This window comes from Sebastes umbrosus, chromosome 6, assembly GCF_015220745.1.
Source record: "Sebastes umbrosus isolate fSebUmb1 chromosome 6, fSebUmb1.pri, whole genome shotgun sequence".
Taxonomy (NCBI): domain Eukaryota; kingdom Metazoa; phylum Chordata; class Actinopteri; order Perciformes; family Sebastidae; genus Sebastes; species Sebastes umbrosus.
In genome coordinates this window covers 6,656,835-6,674,848 of record NC_051274.1, presented here as the reverse complement: position 1 = coordinate 6,674,848, position 18,014 = coordinate 6,656,835, and the positions used below count along the sequence as shown (strand labels likewise).

The window sequence follows — 18,014 nt, the reverse complement described above, 5'->3', positions numbered from 1 at the left end:
TTTCTGTCCACTGTCGCCTCACAGCAAGAGGGTTCCGGGTTCAAATCTGGCTTGGGGCCCTTCTGTGTGGAGTTTGCGTTAACATGGGTTTTCTACGGGCTCTCCGGTTTCCTTTCGCAGTCCAAAGACATGCAGGTTAGGTTAATTTTCGACTCTAAATTGCCCGTAGGTGTGAATGTGAGCATGAACAGTTGTCTGTCTCTGTGTGTCAGCCCTGTGATAGTCTGGAGACCTGTCCAGGGTGTACCCCGCCTTCGCCCAATGTCAGCTGGGATCGGCTCCAGCAAAAGCAGTTTTGAAGCATGAATGAAGTGTTTTGGGTGAGTTACTACCTTTTGCAGACATGCAATAGAGTTGTGATGTCCCATCAAACTGTTGTGACGTCCCATCAAACTGTTGTGACTATTGCACTTACAGTTTAGAGAACGTTAAAGACCGTTTAAAAAAAATGAGCCAAAGCGATCGAAAAAAAATGTAATATACGAGGTTTCCGCAAGACATCGCACACATCAAGTTAGTTCTGAAATCTACAAATGAAAATGTACAGTGACACAAGTAAAAATGCATATTACTTCGAGATATACTTCTCGCTTTTTTTTTTTGTTGCAATGACAAAAACTACTGGAACACTGGAAGGCATTTATTCCTCGACATGCAAAAACGTGACGATTAAACCGATTATTGTACAAGTTTATAAAAATCAATACACTTACACGACACATGAAACAGCATAAACAACCCCTCTCAGCCACCACCACCATCATCATCACACTGACTTCACAAAGTGGCTGTCACATTTCACATGAGAACACACACATGTGTTGGGAGCTTGTTGTACTTTTATGATGCCTGAATTCACTGCACAGTAAGGACAGTTGCATCAGGTCTATACTGTGTGAGTTAGTATAGGAATGTACAGTAGTCATGCATAATAAAGATACCCTGCTATATAAACGATGAACACTAGGTGGCAGGCTTTAGCCACTTTGCACACTGCTGCCGTCTGCCTGGTAATAAAATGTCAAGTCATGGCAGGGGAGAGAGGGAGGTACATGCATAGGGGAAACATTACACTGGTACATTGCTTTTCTGAGAATGTGCATTAATCCTTCATTGGGATTTCTTTTTCCAAAATATATGCGTACAAAGAGTTATCAGACAGAGAAAAACTCATTGTAAAGACGGAGCTATTAGTCTTCCTCTGTGTTACTATCTCCAACTCTCATCCGCCACCATCTGTTTCTCCCATTTGTCTTTCCCTGCTGGCATCAAACAAACTAATCTCTGGATCCTCTCCTCTTCCCTTTGTCCTTGTCCATATCTGTCTCTTTCCTCCTCACTCTGACGGCCTTGTCTTTCATTTTTTTTCTCCCTCACTCCACCTTCATTTCTCTTCCCTTCACTCCCCGTCTCTTCTTTCCTTCCTTCCTTCCTTCCTCCTCCTCTCTGCGGGGCAGCCGGAGAGACTGGCATTTCTCTAACAGCAGGTGAGGAATCTGCACCCAGCCTCAGCTCACGCTGAGCAAAGAGAGGGTGGGTGTGGCGTGGCAGACAGAGGTGTGCATGTGTGTGTGTGTGTGTGTGTTTGTCTGTGACCCTCACACTACACCTGCCAACACTTGTTTGCTACCTCTCTGATGTCCCAGCCCATTCACACAAAAAGGCGTATAAATGTCACGATAATGGGCGAGGCGTTTAGTGTGCAATAAGTGCGCCTTTCTGGATTTCCGCGTGTCTTTTGTACGCCATGTATCATGTACTGACTGCAATGTAAACGCATCTGCGTATAAATGCTACGTTAAGTGTTAATGACGTAGTATAAAAAGTGAAAAAGACCACTTGTGGTGGGCAGGTGGGGAGATAGATGGGTCCAACAAACACAGGACTTTTAATCAGGAGACCCGTGTTCGAGAGCGGTGTTTTGTTTTGAAAGTTACGTTAGTGACGTTTGTCACGTGATGAACCTCACGTGTTTTTTGTTGATGTTTGTGACGTGTTTTCCGTAAGTATTTTACTTATTTTACTTACTTAAGCCCAACCATGACGTTTTCTCTTGCCCTAACTCAGTGGTTTTCTTGCCTGAACCTAACTGCGGATGTTTGCGTGGCGTACAAATGATACGCGAAAACACCCCTTACAAGGGAGAACATTTTATAAGGACCCCCTCATAATCGTAACACAGATCAAGCATTATGCTTACCACCATTTGTACTCTTAGATGCCATTGGAACTATTTGTATTCTAAAACTTTTCAACCTAAATAGGTTACATCATACCTGTTTGATAGTGATAAACAGAAGCACATTTAAATTTGAATCATGTTATTACCACTTTGTGTTCGTTCGGGTGCTTTGTAATCGGATTGTGCTTTAGCTTGCTCTGGCTTCATGGCTTCGTTCGCCAGCACCTGAAGACACAGGACGCCTTTTTGACTGCCGACACTGTTCTCAATAAAATCAAACTCGATAAAACTGTCATCATTTTCTCAATTTAGCTAGTTTGGGCTTATAACGTCACTCAAATAAATGTATTTCTCCATGCTAGCCAGCTAGCTATCAGGCTAATAAGTCAAGATAAGCAGCAGCATGAATGATTCGTTGCTCCCCGAGTGAAGGGACTGATTCATGATAGATTGACATGATGTGTCACGATCATATCACAGTTTCTATTGGCCCAAAGCTAATGTGTGTGACAATAATGAACACAATATCCTTGATTTTATTGGCGCAAATGCTCCCCATCTGTAGATATGCACTTTTTAATGATACAATATTTTTATAATTTACAGCAAATTATTCCGCGGACCGCCTGACAGTGCGCCACAGACCACTGGGGGTCCCCGGACCTCACTTTGAGAATCACTGCTGTACACAAAAAATGTCATTGAATGGGTAACAACTTGAGGTCTATTTTCTTTGCCTGTATGTGTTCAGATTTTGACAAAATTGACACCATTAATTGTATGCCAAAACAGCTGTTAGCAGTGCCTGCTTGCAATGTCCTCATGAATGTACAGACAACCGTCACTGGAGTATTTTGTTACTTGATGATTCTCAGTTCTGCAGTTATAAGGAGCGTTTTTGTTCCTGTGATTTCTAAGTACATTTATGTAAGTGTATTCCCGATGGACACAGAGATACTGACATCCCCACAAAGTGTAAGTCACACTGAATCTTAAAATATGTATATCATATATGTATGTATAGATTTGATTGAGTCATGACTCCGAGAAGGAGTATGATGTTTGACGCAAATTGCGCCAATCGGGCGTTGAAATTATCTTAATTGCCTCCATGAGCTGTATGTCACAGCAGCTGTGGCAGCTTTAACAGATGACTGTGATGATAAGCGGACCGAACTTCAACAGGTATGACCGTTGCTTTAAGAATACCGACATGCACCTGTCTCTTTGCCTCATTTCTCTCCCTCTGCGCCAAACCCTTTAACTCTCCTTACCACCGTTGAGGAGGCGTGCCTCACAGTTTGAAAACCCCTGGATTGAACTAATGGTTTTGCAGCTTCTATTTCAGTCTCAGCTTGATGACGATGGTAAACTATAAATCACAAACACCTGTCCTATGGTGACAAATTACTCCAATGGATTAAAGTCAAAGCTTGGCCAAAAATACCCCCAAAGCACCTGATACAAGCGGGGACGTATATCGCTCATCACAAGCTCTGCTTTCATTTGGGGACTAGCCTCAATTTAATTTAGTGTCTTGCACCTCCTGGGACTCCTGCCAGATGTGACTATAGTTTCTACACCTGCTGAGGACAAGGACAAATGTAAAAAAAAAAAACATTTCTGGAGAGAGGAATTAAAGAAATTAAAAAAGTCAAGCTATGAATGATCGTCGGTGTGGAGGAGAGAGACAGTCGTGGCTCCGTCTCGCTGCTCTTTCGTACAGTAAAGTAATGCGATATAACAGCGTGAATAAGGGAACAGCAGCAGGTCAGTCAGGGATGAGCGCCCGCTGTGTTGGTGTGATGTGCCTGTTTGGCTTCACCGGTGATAAGAGAGGAAGAGGACAAGTCACGGGTCGATCCTTCTGCTCCTTTTAAAGTGACAAATGACTGTATGGGAGGTGAGCGTGGATGAGCGGAGAGGCAGAGGCAGAGTCAGGGTGGTGGAGAGGCAGAGACGAGTGGCCGCGGCTGTGTCTGGGTCAGATATGCCGGTGTAGCTCCGGTAACGGCGAGGAGTTGAGGGCCGGTCGCGGTTCAACTCCTCGGCTCTTCATAAAAGACAGCAGCTGGTCGGGGATCTCGGCGAGGACGTCCTTAGCCAGCCCGGCCATGCTGAGGACCTGGTTGCCGGATCTGTCGATGTAGTCTCTGAATGGAACAAACTGAAAGCAATAGTTGAGATTTTTTTTATACACTTTGTATATAGATAAGGGCCCTGTTTGAAAAAAGATTGATAACATTTCTGTGGAGGCGTTATAAACAAAGGATAAATCTCATGATGTTACTGTTCAACAAGCCCTTTTCAGACATGAAATATAATAGCATTGCTGGCAACTTCTGTTATTTAAAGCAGTAGTTGGCAGAATGTTTTTGGCATCATTAGGCAAAAATTCCATAATAAGCTTTCAGCATATTTATAATTCAAGTGTTCTGAGAGATCACTAGACTTCTGCACCTCCTGATGGCTCTGTTCTCAGGCTTTAAAAAAAAAATCTAGGATGTGACGGGAGACTTTAGCCAATCACAGGTCATCACAGAGAGAGAGCGTTCCTATTGGCTGTTCATTCAACGGACTCAGCTGTCAAACAATCACAAACTCCGATCAAACGGTCAAACTAGGCACTGTATTGCCTATTTCTCGCCTCAAATGTTTTCAGAAACATCTTGTAGTGTACTGTTTAGATGTAAAATGAGAAAGTTTGCGCTGACTGGTGGGCGGGGTTTGGTAATTCCTCAACTAATCTCAACATGGCGGTTGGGTCACAAACTTTCTCATTTTACATGAGAAATAGTATTATATATATTATATATTATACTAGAGTATTTTCCTAATCCTAAACAAGTGTTTTTGTTTAATTCACAACATTGAGCACATGTTTAATGCAACTGAAAAGTGTTTCCTGATCTCTCACCGGCTGCATCAGCAATGGATTTTTAAACTGATCTGGCCATGGAAGATTTAATTAAAGACCTTGCCTCCACTTCTTCTCACAGTGAACCCCCTCAATCATTTTCTCATCAATTTTTATCTTTTATTTGATTTTGGCAATCTTCATCTCTGCAGTTGGCATTACCCTGCACCAAAAAGGTGAAAGGATTTTTATTACAGGCTGACCTGACATGAGAAAAAATCTCTTCAACAACTTGTCTCATTTACATTGTTTTGAGAGATGATTATTAAATCATAAATTCAAGGGGCTCCTTGCAACCATAAGGTATTTCTCATTGTACAATTTAGATGTACCGTGTTTTTGAAGTGTTGTGACTGTTACGTAAAATTGACTAAGGGGCTTTGTTGTACTTGGATGGTTGGTAGTGTGAATGGGAAGAATGGACCAGCAGCATTCAGGTGTTTCTTATCCAGAAAAACTAAATTTATTCAGACTGGCAACAAAAAGGAAAAAGATAAATCATTTCATTAGGTTCATCACTTAGGTAGGGTCCTCTGCAGACAACTAATGAGAAACAGCCTTCTGCGACACAAAACCCTGGCCTTCCTCCCTTTTCCCTGAGAGGGAAAAACCCTGTCACCTGCTGTCTGTGGCCAATCAGGGAAGATCTCTGGAATCAGTACTTCTTAAACCCAGGTTGCATCAATCTCCCCTCATTTGGAGCCAATTGGTAGTCACATTCTCTCTGATGAAAGATAGTAATCAAATATACCCTCTCAAGCGGCATAAGCAAAATATTAATATTGTTGGTGTGAAACAAGTAAACATTCCCTTCTTTGAAACTGACTAACGTCACAGTAGGAAAAATTACAAAGACATTCTAAAGGGTTAGCGCACTCCTCCTTCTTAAAGCAGCAGTAGGTAGAATTGTAGCAAATATGATTAAAGAAAATATTTCTATAAAACGGTCACTATATCCTGACAGTAGTGCCTGAGACAGGTAATCTGAAAAAATCATGTTTCTCTGTGTCCTCCGGTGCTCCTAATGGGGGAAAACAACCAATCAGATCTGAGCTGGAGCCTTGCCGTCTCTGAGCAGCTGTCAATCACACGCAAACTCCGACCAAACGGTCAAACTAGGCAGCGCTGATCAAATATGAATTAATATTCTGTTACTGTAATGACTATTTCTCGCATAGAATGTTTTCAGAATCATCTTGTAGTGCACTGTTTAGCTGTAAAATGATAACTTTTGTGACCCGGCAGCCATGTTGAGATCAGTTGAGGAAACACCAAGCACCGCCCACCAGCCGGAGCAAACGTTCTCATTTTACAGCTAAACAGTACACTACAAGATGTTTCTGAAAACATTTGAGGTGAGAAATAGGCATTACAGTAACAAAATATGAATTCACATTTGATCAGCGCTGCCTAGTTTGACCGTTTGATCGGAGTTCACGAGTGATGGACAGCTGCCTTCGTTAAATGAACAGCCAATAGGAACGCTCTCTCTTTGAAATGATCTGTAATTGGCTAAAGTCTCCCGTCACGGGCTAGATTTTCTAAAGCCTGAAAACAGAGCCAAGATAAGGTGCAGAAGTCTAGTTTTATAAATGCTGAAAGGTTATTATGGATTTTTTGCCCAATGATGCCAAAAACATTGTAGTACTTTAGGCCACATAATAGAATATCAATGTTGACATTAGAATTGGATACTTCTTTTGCAATAAATAGCCACTGGCACTTTGCTAGAATTACATTTTTGCAATCTTATATACTCACATGCCTCGACCCTCAACATCTAGACACTATACATTTATCACTGTAAGTGTTCATTTTTCACTGTACCCTATGCTCTGGCAGCTGACTGGCCAGCCTTCTCCACCACGATCCAAAAATTCAAAAGTGCATTGTTATCAGAGGTCACTCTGTATTTGTATTCTCATATCGGGCTTTCTAAAAAGAACTATTTACTGTTGCCAGATCTGGTTTTATCAGTCTCTGATGGGTTTACTGCTCCCTCTTTATAAAACTCACTGCAGAACAATTTAAAAGGAAGAGCTGCTCTCTCTTGTTGACTTTAAAAACGACGATGGATGTGGAAGTGGAAGTGTCTTTGAGGGCAGACTCAGTAAGGAAATGTCTTGCCAGTTACAGTGACTAATAAAAACGTCTTTTTTCAGGCTATAAATGCATTTTTTTAGCATTAATAAGTATAATTTTATAGATTTGAGTATTGTCACCTGTTTAGTAAATATAAATACAGGACCACAGCTGTAGATATCAGGTTTCTTCAGGATGTTATCAGTTAGATACAAAACGTTTTTGGTAGATACAATTTTGAAAAACCTTTCCCTTGAATAAATCAGGGTAGTGACATCCTCTATGAGACCTTAGAGGCTACTTGCAACATCACAAGATGAGTTACCCACAATGCCATGGTGCAACAAAGATAAGAGCTAGTTTTTCACTTTTTGTTCCCTGGCTTTTATCTTTCTGAGATTGCAGGGTGGTGTTCTCGCAACACATTGGTTGCTTATTAAAATGCTGAAAATGACATGTGTTTATGTGCTCTTGCATTTTAAATGATTGTTCTTTCCCAGAAACAATAGTGGAGATGGCATGACAGCACTAAATCTCTAGGGAAGAAGGAGAAGTGTGTGACTTTGCACCAGAGACCACTGGAAATGGGGGTGGGAGAGAAAAAAAAACAGATTCACATAACAATCGTGATTGTTGTTTTCTACAATTCTGAATCTCTTCTGGTTTTTATGTTGTGTTGATACACTGTAACAGCTTTTTCATGCTGTGGTTAGCACTGTCGCCTCAGCAAAAGGGTCGCAGGTTCAAGGGCCCCCAGCTTGTTGGCCAAAAAGGTGTAACACAGAATTGGGTGATAATTTATACTGTATGCTTTATAAACAGTAAAACCAGACCGGGTAGACAAAAGTTGCACAGTTGACGGGAAGACAATAGGAGGGTTAAATAAAACCAGAATCATGGTATTGTACCCTTGAGCAAGACACTGAGCTTGGCCCACCATGAAAGGTATTGTATATTGTATGAGGCAGCTCCAAATAGGGATACACCGATCCGACTTTTTCAGTCCCGATACCGATAGCGATACCTGGACTTTGGGTATCGGCCGATACTGAGTACCGATCCGATACTGGTGTTTAACCAATAAGCTGTATGCCTCACTGTGTGGACGTGACTGGGATCGTTCATTTATGTTTAAGGAAACATCGGGCTTGACTTAATCACTGCTTTCCTAACTTTGTAAAACAAAATGTGACCAATAAATACATTGATATGAATTTATTTAACCTCTTAAGCCCTAGGGTGCTGGAAGGTGTGGTTCGCCTAGACAGACATAGCCAAAATAAATCAAGAATAGCTCCACAACTACCAGGTCTATGTGTATGATCTTGGTCTCTATGGATAGGTAAGACCTCAGAGAATTCATCCCCAGTGTCAGTAACATTGTGACTGTCACTATGCCTGAGTGAATTGTGATGAACCAAAGGAAAAAATATATATTTTTATCCTCGCCTAAAATGTTTTCTAGATTAGACAGTGGATAACACCATTATAACAATGATGCCATGCACAGAGATGCCACTGAATTCATTTAGCGACTCCTTGACTACAACTGTGCCAAAGTAGATATAAATATCACAAAGCACATAGATTCTACAAAAGTTTTAGTAAGGACAGGACCAGGAGGACTCTCCATTTGGCCACTTGGATACCCAAAGTGTGCCAAATGGGTTTTCTACCTTTTGAAAGTGAATCTGGCTCTAAAATACTACTGCTATCCACTACAGGAGGCTATGTGCACACAATGGAGCCTTTGGCCATGACATTTATCCTGTGCATCATCACATTCTACCATTGTGAACAGTATAAAATCAATAAAAAACAACTAGATTGCATAATTTTGACTCCAAATAGAGTAGTATTATTATAATAATGAAATATGATTGAGTAAAACTTAGATAATAACAAATAAGATGAATAGCAATGTAAATAAGATAACAAAAAACAATCCAAAGTCAAGTACAGTATGTACATTCAATATAAAATGCGTTGATTTTATAACTAAAATATTGTGTGTTGTTTTAGTAGCGTTAAGGCCTCGTCTTTTAGAAACAATTCATAAAAAAAAGACCATCACAGCATTTTCTGAACTTTTTAAAGGCAGTGATACTGGGTCCGTTGGGTAAAAGAGGTTAATTGTTAATTAATATTAAAATGATAACTCGTACACCAGTAACTTGGGAAAACATCTTCAAAACTAACAGAAATTACAATTCAATGTAAACCTTTTTAATGCAGCAACAAATTGGTCAAAATTTAAACAAGAATTCAAATTTCAGTTTATAATGTATATCGTATATAAACATAACATTGAATTGAATAGATCGGGCCCATAGTCACTGATATCCGATGCAGTTTTAGAGTCGGTATCGGCCCGATATCCGACCCAGTATCGCTATCGGTGCATCCCTAGTGCCCAATGTGTGTTTGAGTGTGTGTAATGAATGAACTGTAAGCCATCCAGCCTCCGGAGATATCTCCCCCATGCAGCTGCTGACAGAAACATGCTCAAGTTTAACCTGCGACGTTAAACAGAATTATGATGAGTACCTGTACAATGTCTCTCTCAGCGAGACGTCCCCTGGAGGACACTCTCACCTCATCTCCATCCAGCTCCTCCATAGCTAAAAGGAGAGAAACCGAGAGAAAGAGAGCATGACTCAATAATAGAACCACCGAGGGAGAATTTAAAGAAGGTACGTGATGTTCTGAGGTATTTTCATAACATAATTGCTGAAGTGGAACACAGCACGGGGAGGAAGTATTCAGCAGAGAATGGATAGAACACTTCGTGCACCAAGAATGCCATTTCATAGGCAAAAAATGATGCACAATTACACAACAGGTCAGAAAATGAAAATTATTCTGGCCACATCGTGGGGAAAGCAGCTTTTCTGTACGGCAGCGCTTTCAGACAGCCAGTTCAACTATAGCCAAACATAGGGGGAGAGGTCCTTGCTCTAAAAATTTGCGCTCTGATGGAGATGTCATTCTGAGAGGTCTTCAAAACCACCGCCTGCACAACAGTGTGTGTATCCTGCATCTGGAGTCACTCTGGCAAGGAGACAAAACAGCCTGGATGCGTGGCGCTGCTTTGGAAAGGTGGCTGAGCACAACGTGAGGTCAAACCGGCAAACAGGCGCACACAGAACCAGAAAATATTAGAGGACAAACACTGGAACTGACAGCGTAATGCTGAAAGTGACATGCTAGGAGATTAAAAAACACTCATGTTCAGAAATGGAGTACATGGATTAAAGACAAATAGAGGCAATTAGGCATGTCACACACACAAACACTCACACACCGATGTGATGTTAAGTCAGTTTGACCTCGTGACCCCCTAACATGCCTGAGTGCTTTCACTACCATTCGATTTCTTAAAAAAGTAGAAAATGATGGACAATCCAACACAATGATGAGGCAGTAAGTCGTCACACTCTGCTGAGCAGGAACAGACTGCACACACACACACACACACACACACACACACACACACACACACACACACACACACACAAACGGTCCCCACTGAAAAGAAGTCATTGATCTGTGGACTGTAAAATGCCTGCACACTTGACACCATTGACTTTCGGCAGCAACTCTCCCAGGGAGTGGAAGAGTGTACTGGACTGGTGTGTATGAAGAACCAATTACGATACAGCTGCTTAAGTGGTTTGCTGTTTGCTCACAGCAGTCCTATAAAGTCAGGTAAAAGCCAAGGTCAAAGTCGAATGCTGCCTTTCATAAAAGAAAAAACATCACATATTAGCATATTTACAATGTCAAGGTTGTTTAATTTAACTACCTTAACATTTCAAATGTATTCAGTGCACGAAGCCGCTGCTATCAAAATTCTGCTCAGATATATTTCTTAGGCACACAGTGGAGAATTTGATCACCAGTGGTGCCATAGTGCCATATCCATGGATGTATTAAGAGAACTGGATACAGCCTGGGAGGCGGGGCCTTGTTCATTCCAGTGGCGCGTGAAGCCTAAATGGCTCGACTTCCGTCTGGAAAAGTACCCGGATCTTGGGCACATTAAACATGCGCAGTAGCGTCCGCTCGGTCACATGACTCGATCACGGGGTCCCAATGTCACGCCGTCATCACGGCTTGCGCTCCAGCCTCGATCTGGGTCTCATTCACATGAACGGGGGAAGGGAAATAACTCTGGATTCAGCTCTTAGTGCGTTTTACAACTTTAAAAACTTTATTTTTTAAATAAGGGCTATTTAGGTGTTCGTACTGGGAAGTTGATTCACCTAAAAAAAAATGATCTACTGAGTTACAGACGTCTCTTTCCCAATGTAAGTCTGTGGGAAAAAGTATTTTTGGGCCCAAAAAAGCATGTAACTAACACGGAAGTTGCAGTACCGCTGTTTGGCCACTACGGAAGTTGGGATCGACGACCGGCGCACTTTCTGGGGGCTTGGCCATATCTTGTTGAGTAGGTCCCCATGTCGTTTATGGGATAAAAAACACATTCAACATTTTTGTAAGGTTACATGCGATTTGTTTCAGTGAAGAACATTAAATGTGAACAGGAAACCTTTACCTGAATCATTGCCTAAACTCCTCCATAAACAGCAACGTCCAATCACAGAACATATCTTGATGTGTTACGGCCGGGACACACTGGGCACTTGAGCAGCAGGTGGCAGCTGCCTCGCTGAACAGCTGCATGTCTCACGCATGTGGTGTCCACAGCTGCAGCGTTTCTGCTGCTGTGCTGCTACTGCAAGAGTTTGCCTTTCATAATGGCCATTTCACTTCACTTTAAATATCATGTATATTTATTTTAGAGAGAAAAGGTTTAGAAACGTGTGGATTAAAAAACGTTACTCTATTAATTTATGGCGCCCTGCAAGTCACTGCATTTTCCACAACACTGTCCTGCAAATATTTAAGAATAAAATCCTCGTGTTAACAAATCAAAGAATTCTGTCCACAGAAAAAAAAAACGCTAGGGTGCTTTTATTTTGAAATGGAGAAAAGGAAGTATTACATATAGTATATATATACTTTTTCATGTCTGTGACATATTCTACAGATATGGACATTGAAACTGCAGTAATGTTTCTGGTATGATACCCACAGAACCGATTTTCATTCACATATCTTGACGTCAGAGGTCAAGGGACATCTTTGACGATCGCCATGCCAGTTTTTCCTCGCCAAAATTTAGCCCAGCTTCGTAGCGTTAAGAAAATTTTGGTTGTAATGTTTCCCAGCGTTAGTGGACTATATCCAGGATCCAGCAGCAGTGAACTGAGCCGTGATCTGTCTGCTGCAGATGACACTAAGCCCCGTCCCCACTGCTGCACAGAGAGCTGGTCACATGTTTATTCAAAGTTTATTAATATTGAACATGTTGCGTGTCCAAATTGCAATTGCTCCGTGGGGTCTCCAGCAATACAACCGCCAAGTGTTAAGTCGATCGGATGAGCGGTTCTCTACATATGCTGAGGAAATACCCACATAGCCACAGACAGAGATTCCTTGCTGTAACTGTTTGACGACATAGTGTATATTTATGATGAAAATGTGTTTTAACATTGATATGGAAAAAACTTGGATGGATTAGTAGTCAGTATATTAGTAGTAGATTCCACCTTCTTCCTTGTTTTAATGCTGGACGCTATTTGCGTTGCTTTGTAGCTGACTGCCTTAACCAGGTGTAATGCCAATTACCTTAAAGGAGTTTGAAGAGGCATCTCTACTGCATGACTGTGACACCGACTAAACGTTTTGTCTCCTGTAGATAAAATGACTTACTGTCCTCTCCTCTGTCATGTTAACTCATGCTGACATGAAACATTATAGGTCTGTTGGAAATGGAACACTCACCATCAAACTCAGCAGGTCCGACACCGACGATAATTATGGACAGGGGCAGTGCTGCTGCCTGTGCAGGAGACAAAAGGGAAGACAGTGAACATTTAGTCCGTGTGATTCAGTAGATCCTTAGGATGCATAGAACCCGATACCGGGGGCAGCACGTGTTGTAGTTACAAAACATCAGTATTTCATAATCATCTATTATAAAAGATATTATTTCCATGAGTATATCTTTATAAATGTATCACACATGTATTTTAGTCAAAGAGTAGTAGAATACATGCAGCTGCATCATTGTCTATGGTATCTTTGTTTTAGCGGTGATATTGCCTTTGAAATTAAGACTTTATACTAGGCGAGGAGGAAAATCGTATTTTTTCCTTTATTGCATCTCCCTTGGAATTTCCATGGTAATATACTTTAGTTTACTTTCAATTTATTCATGTTTTTTAGCCTGTTAAATGAGACCAAATATATGCATATAAGCCTTACGGGAGGAGAAAGTCCTGACGTTTTTAAGAGATTAGGGAACAACAGAGCTTTAGAGAGAGTTAAATGATTTTGGTGTTAGTGAGTATGGTCTTGGCAAAAATTAATAAAGTGTTGATTCAAACTTATCTTTAATCTGAAGGGTGAGACTATTTACCTGACCCAACATCCTACGGTTACAGCAATTACCTTCATTTTCTAAACCTTAACTCTCCTTGACACAAAATCAAAAGTTTTTGCACCTGGAGAATACTCAGCCAAGAAGAGTTGTATCATTTGGAGGATTTAAAGCAAATATTTGGCACTTCATCTATTTAATTAAGAGGGAGAAAATAACAAATAACTAAGCATTCGATTTCCTATGCAGCCTTCCACGTGAGAAATCACTCGGAACCGATCAGATTGGATCAGACACCTCTCAAACATTAAGTTGACATGCTATTGAAACAACTATTGATCTCTCCACAAAAGTGAAATCAGTCACAATTAGAGCAAAAATATTTTTTAATCACCCGTAGAGAAAATTTGAGTTTGGTATTTCTACTTTATTTCAGCGGTATTACTTCTCATAGAATGATGGGGCACATCAAGCTGTTCTCATCCAACCAAACATCATACAAAGCATTATTTTTGGAAAATATAATGGAGCTTTTGCCCTTCACACAAAAGACAAGAGGATGCTGAGATGAGCATCAGTATCCAGAGAAACTGAGGGAAAAGCACTGCTATCCATCAGTCTCTGTTTGTTTACACATGCATGTGTGTGTACGTGTTTGTGTGAGTGTGCGTATGTGTGTGTGTGTGTGTTTGTTTACTCACATTGACCACAGCCTCTTTGGTCTGGACCATGTCAGATATCACTCCATCTGTGATCATCAGTAGGACAAAGTACTGAGAGCCATCTGTAATCTCTGCTGCACAGCTGGGGTACACACACACACACACACACACACACACACACACACACACAAATGTACCCAGGTTAGAGCTAACATTCTGCCTGTACACCTGAGTAGCAGACTATTAATGAAAACACAAAGCACACCTGCCTGTCGGTCTCAACCATTATTCCATAGTCTACGATGGCTCGTCATGCTGAACGAGGCTAAATCAAGCTCATAACATACAGTAACTTATTTGTCTGACCCTTTCACCTTCCTGAAGTTACGTTTGCCATACCAAGTCTTGCATGTGTCTTTTTCCCCCCCCTCATTTCTGCTCTTTAGATGCTGAATGATAAATGACTTTGGGAAAATGCACTGGTCCAATGATGACATCACTGTCTTCCATGGTGTAAACCAACCAAACCCTCTGGCACCAAATCAGAGACCTCTGCATCATGTTTTCTCCACTAGAAGGGAACCATAGTTCATGAAGTTTTCTCCACTGGAAGGGCACCTCATCATGTTTTCTCCACTGGAAGAGAACCCTTGAGTCCACCTCATCACATTTTCTCCACTGGAAGGACACCCTAGAGGCCACTTCATCACATTTTCCCCACTGGAAGAGCACCCTAGAGGCCTCTGCATCATGTTTTCTCCACTGGAAGGGCACAATAGAGGGCACTTCATGAAGTTTTCTCCACTGGATTTGCACATGGGAGGGCATTTCATCATGTTTTCTCCACAGACAGGGAACCACTGAGAGCACCTCATCACGTTTCTCCAATGGAAGGGCACCCTAGGGGGCACTTCCTCACATTTTCTCCACTGGAAGGGAACCATAGCGGGCACTATGTCAAGCTTTCTTGCACAATTGGCCACTGTGTTATCTACCATGGGGTCATCCATAAGGGAACTTTTGCTGCATTGTTTTTTCCAAACATGGGGGCACCAGTGCTCGATTACATATAATTAGGTCTTTGTAAAATATACATTTAGATGCGGCTTCCAGATACATTTCAATTGTTTCTTGGTCAACTCACTCGGCATTACTGGCCCCTTGGCCAAGCCACTCCCCTGGACAGTGCTTGTCCAATCCCAGTTTAGCAACCGTAACAAGTCACGGCAGAACTATCAAGTTTTGGATTTCCTCACTTGCTGAAGTGGTGTGCATGGGGCTGAAGTAAGAGTGATAATTGGAATACAAAGATTTTAGAGGTTTATGCATTTTTTCAACTAAACCAAAAACACAGGAGCAAACCTGTAAGGAATGGATTAAATAGTGTTCTTATCTGCTGTAACGTAAGATGCAAATGCCTGGCTAACTAGCTTACTACCTACAACAGTAACCTAGTGTTACTTCCAATGCCAAGGAGCACAACAGAGATAACTACATTACAGGGTCAACTAGCTTTTCTGCAATTCACATGTAAAAACCCACATATAAATTCAGTACATATGTGACTATTGTACCTGTCGGTTTTCATATTTTACATGTAAAAAGTACACTTCCCCATGTGAAAACAATAATTTTGTTAATTCATAACTAATAAGGAGTCACAATAAAATGTGATGTGTATATAACTTATATAACGTATATAACTGCATATTTAACTTTGGGATCTCTGGGATTTAATACCTTTTGATTTAAATGTGACATAACACCTAAAATAAATGGATTTCATCTCCTTCCACGCACCATGGCAACCCCTTTGTTCTGGGATGCTGTTTCCACGGCAGACCACAGAGTTGTTTACTACCTTAAAACATAACCTTCAGCAACAGAGACCCTTCAAAAATAACAAGCACGGAAAAAACACAGCGTGAAGAAACCCATGTGACCCTGCTTCTTGTTTTTCCACCGCTCTTCATTCCCTTTCCAACATCGGGTTCAATAAGAAAAACAGATGAATCTATCCACATCTCCAAACTCATCTGGCAATGTATCAAGCCGGAGCTGCTATTTAGTTGAGTGTTTCAACACGTAGGTGTGTGTGTGTGTGTGTATGTGTCTGTATGTGTCACCTGCTGTTTGTGTATTTATTGCAAGGAGACAGAATCCAATACCAGCGACTTAACTGTTCCACCTGGCTGAGCACAACATTGATCTGTGAGTCTATGTTACTGTGTGTGTGTGTGTGTGTGTGCGTGTGTTTGTGTGTACAGTGCACGTGTATGTGCATGTGTATCGGATTTTAGCCTCATGTTAGGATGGGCCTGTGTGTGTGTTTGTGTGTGTGTGTTAGCACCTACACCGATCAGCCATAACATTATGACCACCTGCCTAATATTGAGTAGGTCCCCCTTTTGCCGCCAAAACAGCCCTGACCCGTCGAGGCATGGACTCCACTAGACCTCTGAAGGTCTGCTTTGGTATATTTGGCACCAAGCCGTCAGTAGCAGATCCTTTAAGTCCTGTAAGCTGCAAGGTGGGTCCTCCGTGGATCGGACTTGTTTGTCCACCACATCCCACAGATGCTCCATTGGATTGAGATCTGGAGAATTTGGAGGCCGAGTCAACACCTCAAACTCGTTGCCATCCACATGATGTAAAAGAAAACGTGATTTATCAGACCGGGCCACCTTCTTCCATTGCTCCGTGGTCCAGTTCTGATGCTCACATGCCCATTGTAGACGCTTTTGGCGGTGGACACGGGTCAGCATGCGGCTACGCAGCCCCATACGCAACAAACTGCGATGCACTGTGTGTTCTGACACCTTTCTATCGGAACCAGCATTAACTTTAAGCAATCTGAGCTACAGTAGCTCTTCTATTGGATCAGACAACACGGGCCAGCCTTCGCTCCCCACATGCATCAATGAGCCTTGGGTCTGACCCTGTCGCCGGTTCACCGGTTTTCCTTCCTTGGACCACTTTTGGTAGGTCCTGACCACTGCAGACCGGGAACATCAGAGCTGCAGTTCTGGAGATGCTCTGACCCAGTCGTCTAGCCGTCACCATTTGGCCCTTGGCAAAGTCGCTCACATCCTTACGCTTGCCCATTTTTTCTGCTTCCAACACATCAACTTCAAGTTCAAAATGTTCACTTGCTGTCTAATATATCCCTCCCACTGCCAGGTGCCATTGTAACGAGATAATCAATGTTATTCACTTCACCTGTCAGAGGTCATAATGTTATGGCTGATCGGTGTATGTCTTCTAGTAGATGTTTTTCAGTGGGTATTCTATGCCACTTTATGCTTCTTGCTGCTTGACAAAGCGGTGTCAAACACAGGGTGGGATAAAAAAAAAAAATGAGAACTGATAATTCAGTGTGTGACACGTAGGCTCAAATGTCTAACAGTGTTCTGGTCTAACAACCAGGTTAATCCATGTTTTTTCACAGCAAATACATGGAATTTCCTGTGGCAGCATTTACTTTATTAACCTTTAACCAACCTTTAAACCTGTCACATATATTGTAGGTTTTAGTTTTAAGGTACACAAATAGATAATTTGACCAGATCATTCCTGAGAAGGATGAGGAGTACTAGTGGCTGATTCCGATTCCGTTTCTTTTTTCTAATCATCTACTTTCAACCATAACTCAGAAGGTGTATCTTGTTTCAAAAGCAAAAATAGTGCTCAAAACTATGGAGGCCAATCACCATTAAAACTCAG

General features: G+C 41.7%; 1 protein-coding gene across 1 annotated transcript in view; it reads right to left on the bottom strand.

Annotated features, from left to right (window-relative positions):
* Positions 1–3,228: 3,228 nt before the first annotated feature.
* Positions 3,229–18,014, bottom strand: part of LOC119490004 (copine-9-like) — an 88,015-nt gene continuing 73,229 nt past the window's right edge. The window contains exons 17-20 of the mRNA XM_037773109.1: positions 14,331–14,433; positions 13,032–13,089; positions 9,729–9,802; positions 3,229–4,349 (exon numbers count right to left, since the gene is read on the bottom strand). Coding sequence (XP_037629037.1) covers positions 4,167–4,349; positions 9,729–9,802; positions 13,032–13,089; positions 14,331–14,433 — 418 coding nt within the window. The 3' untranslated portion in view covers positions 3,229–4,166. The remainder of the gene's footprint in view (positions 4,350–9,728; positions 9,803–13,031; positions 13,090–14,330; positions 14,434–18,014) is intronic.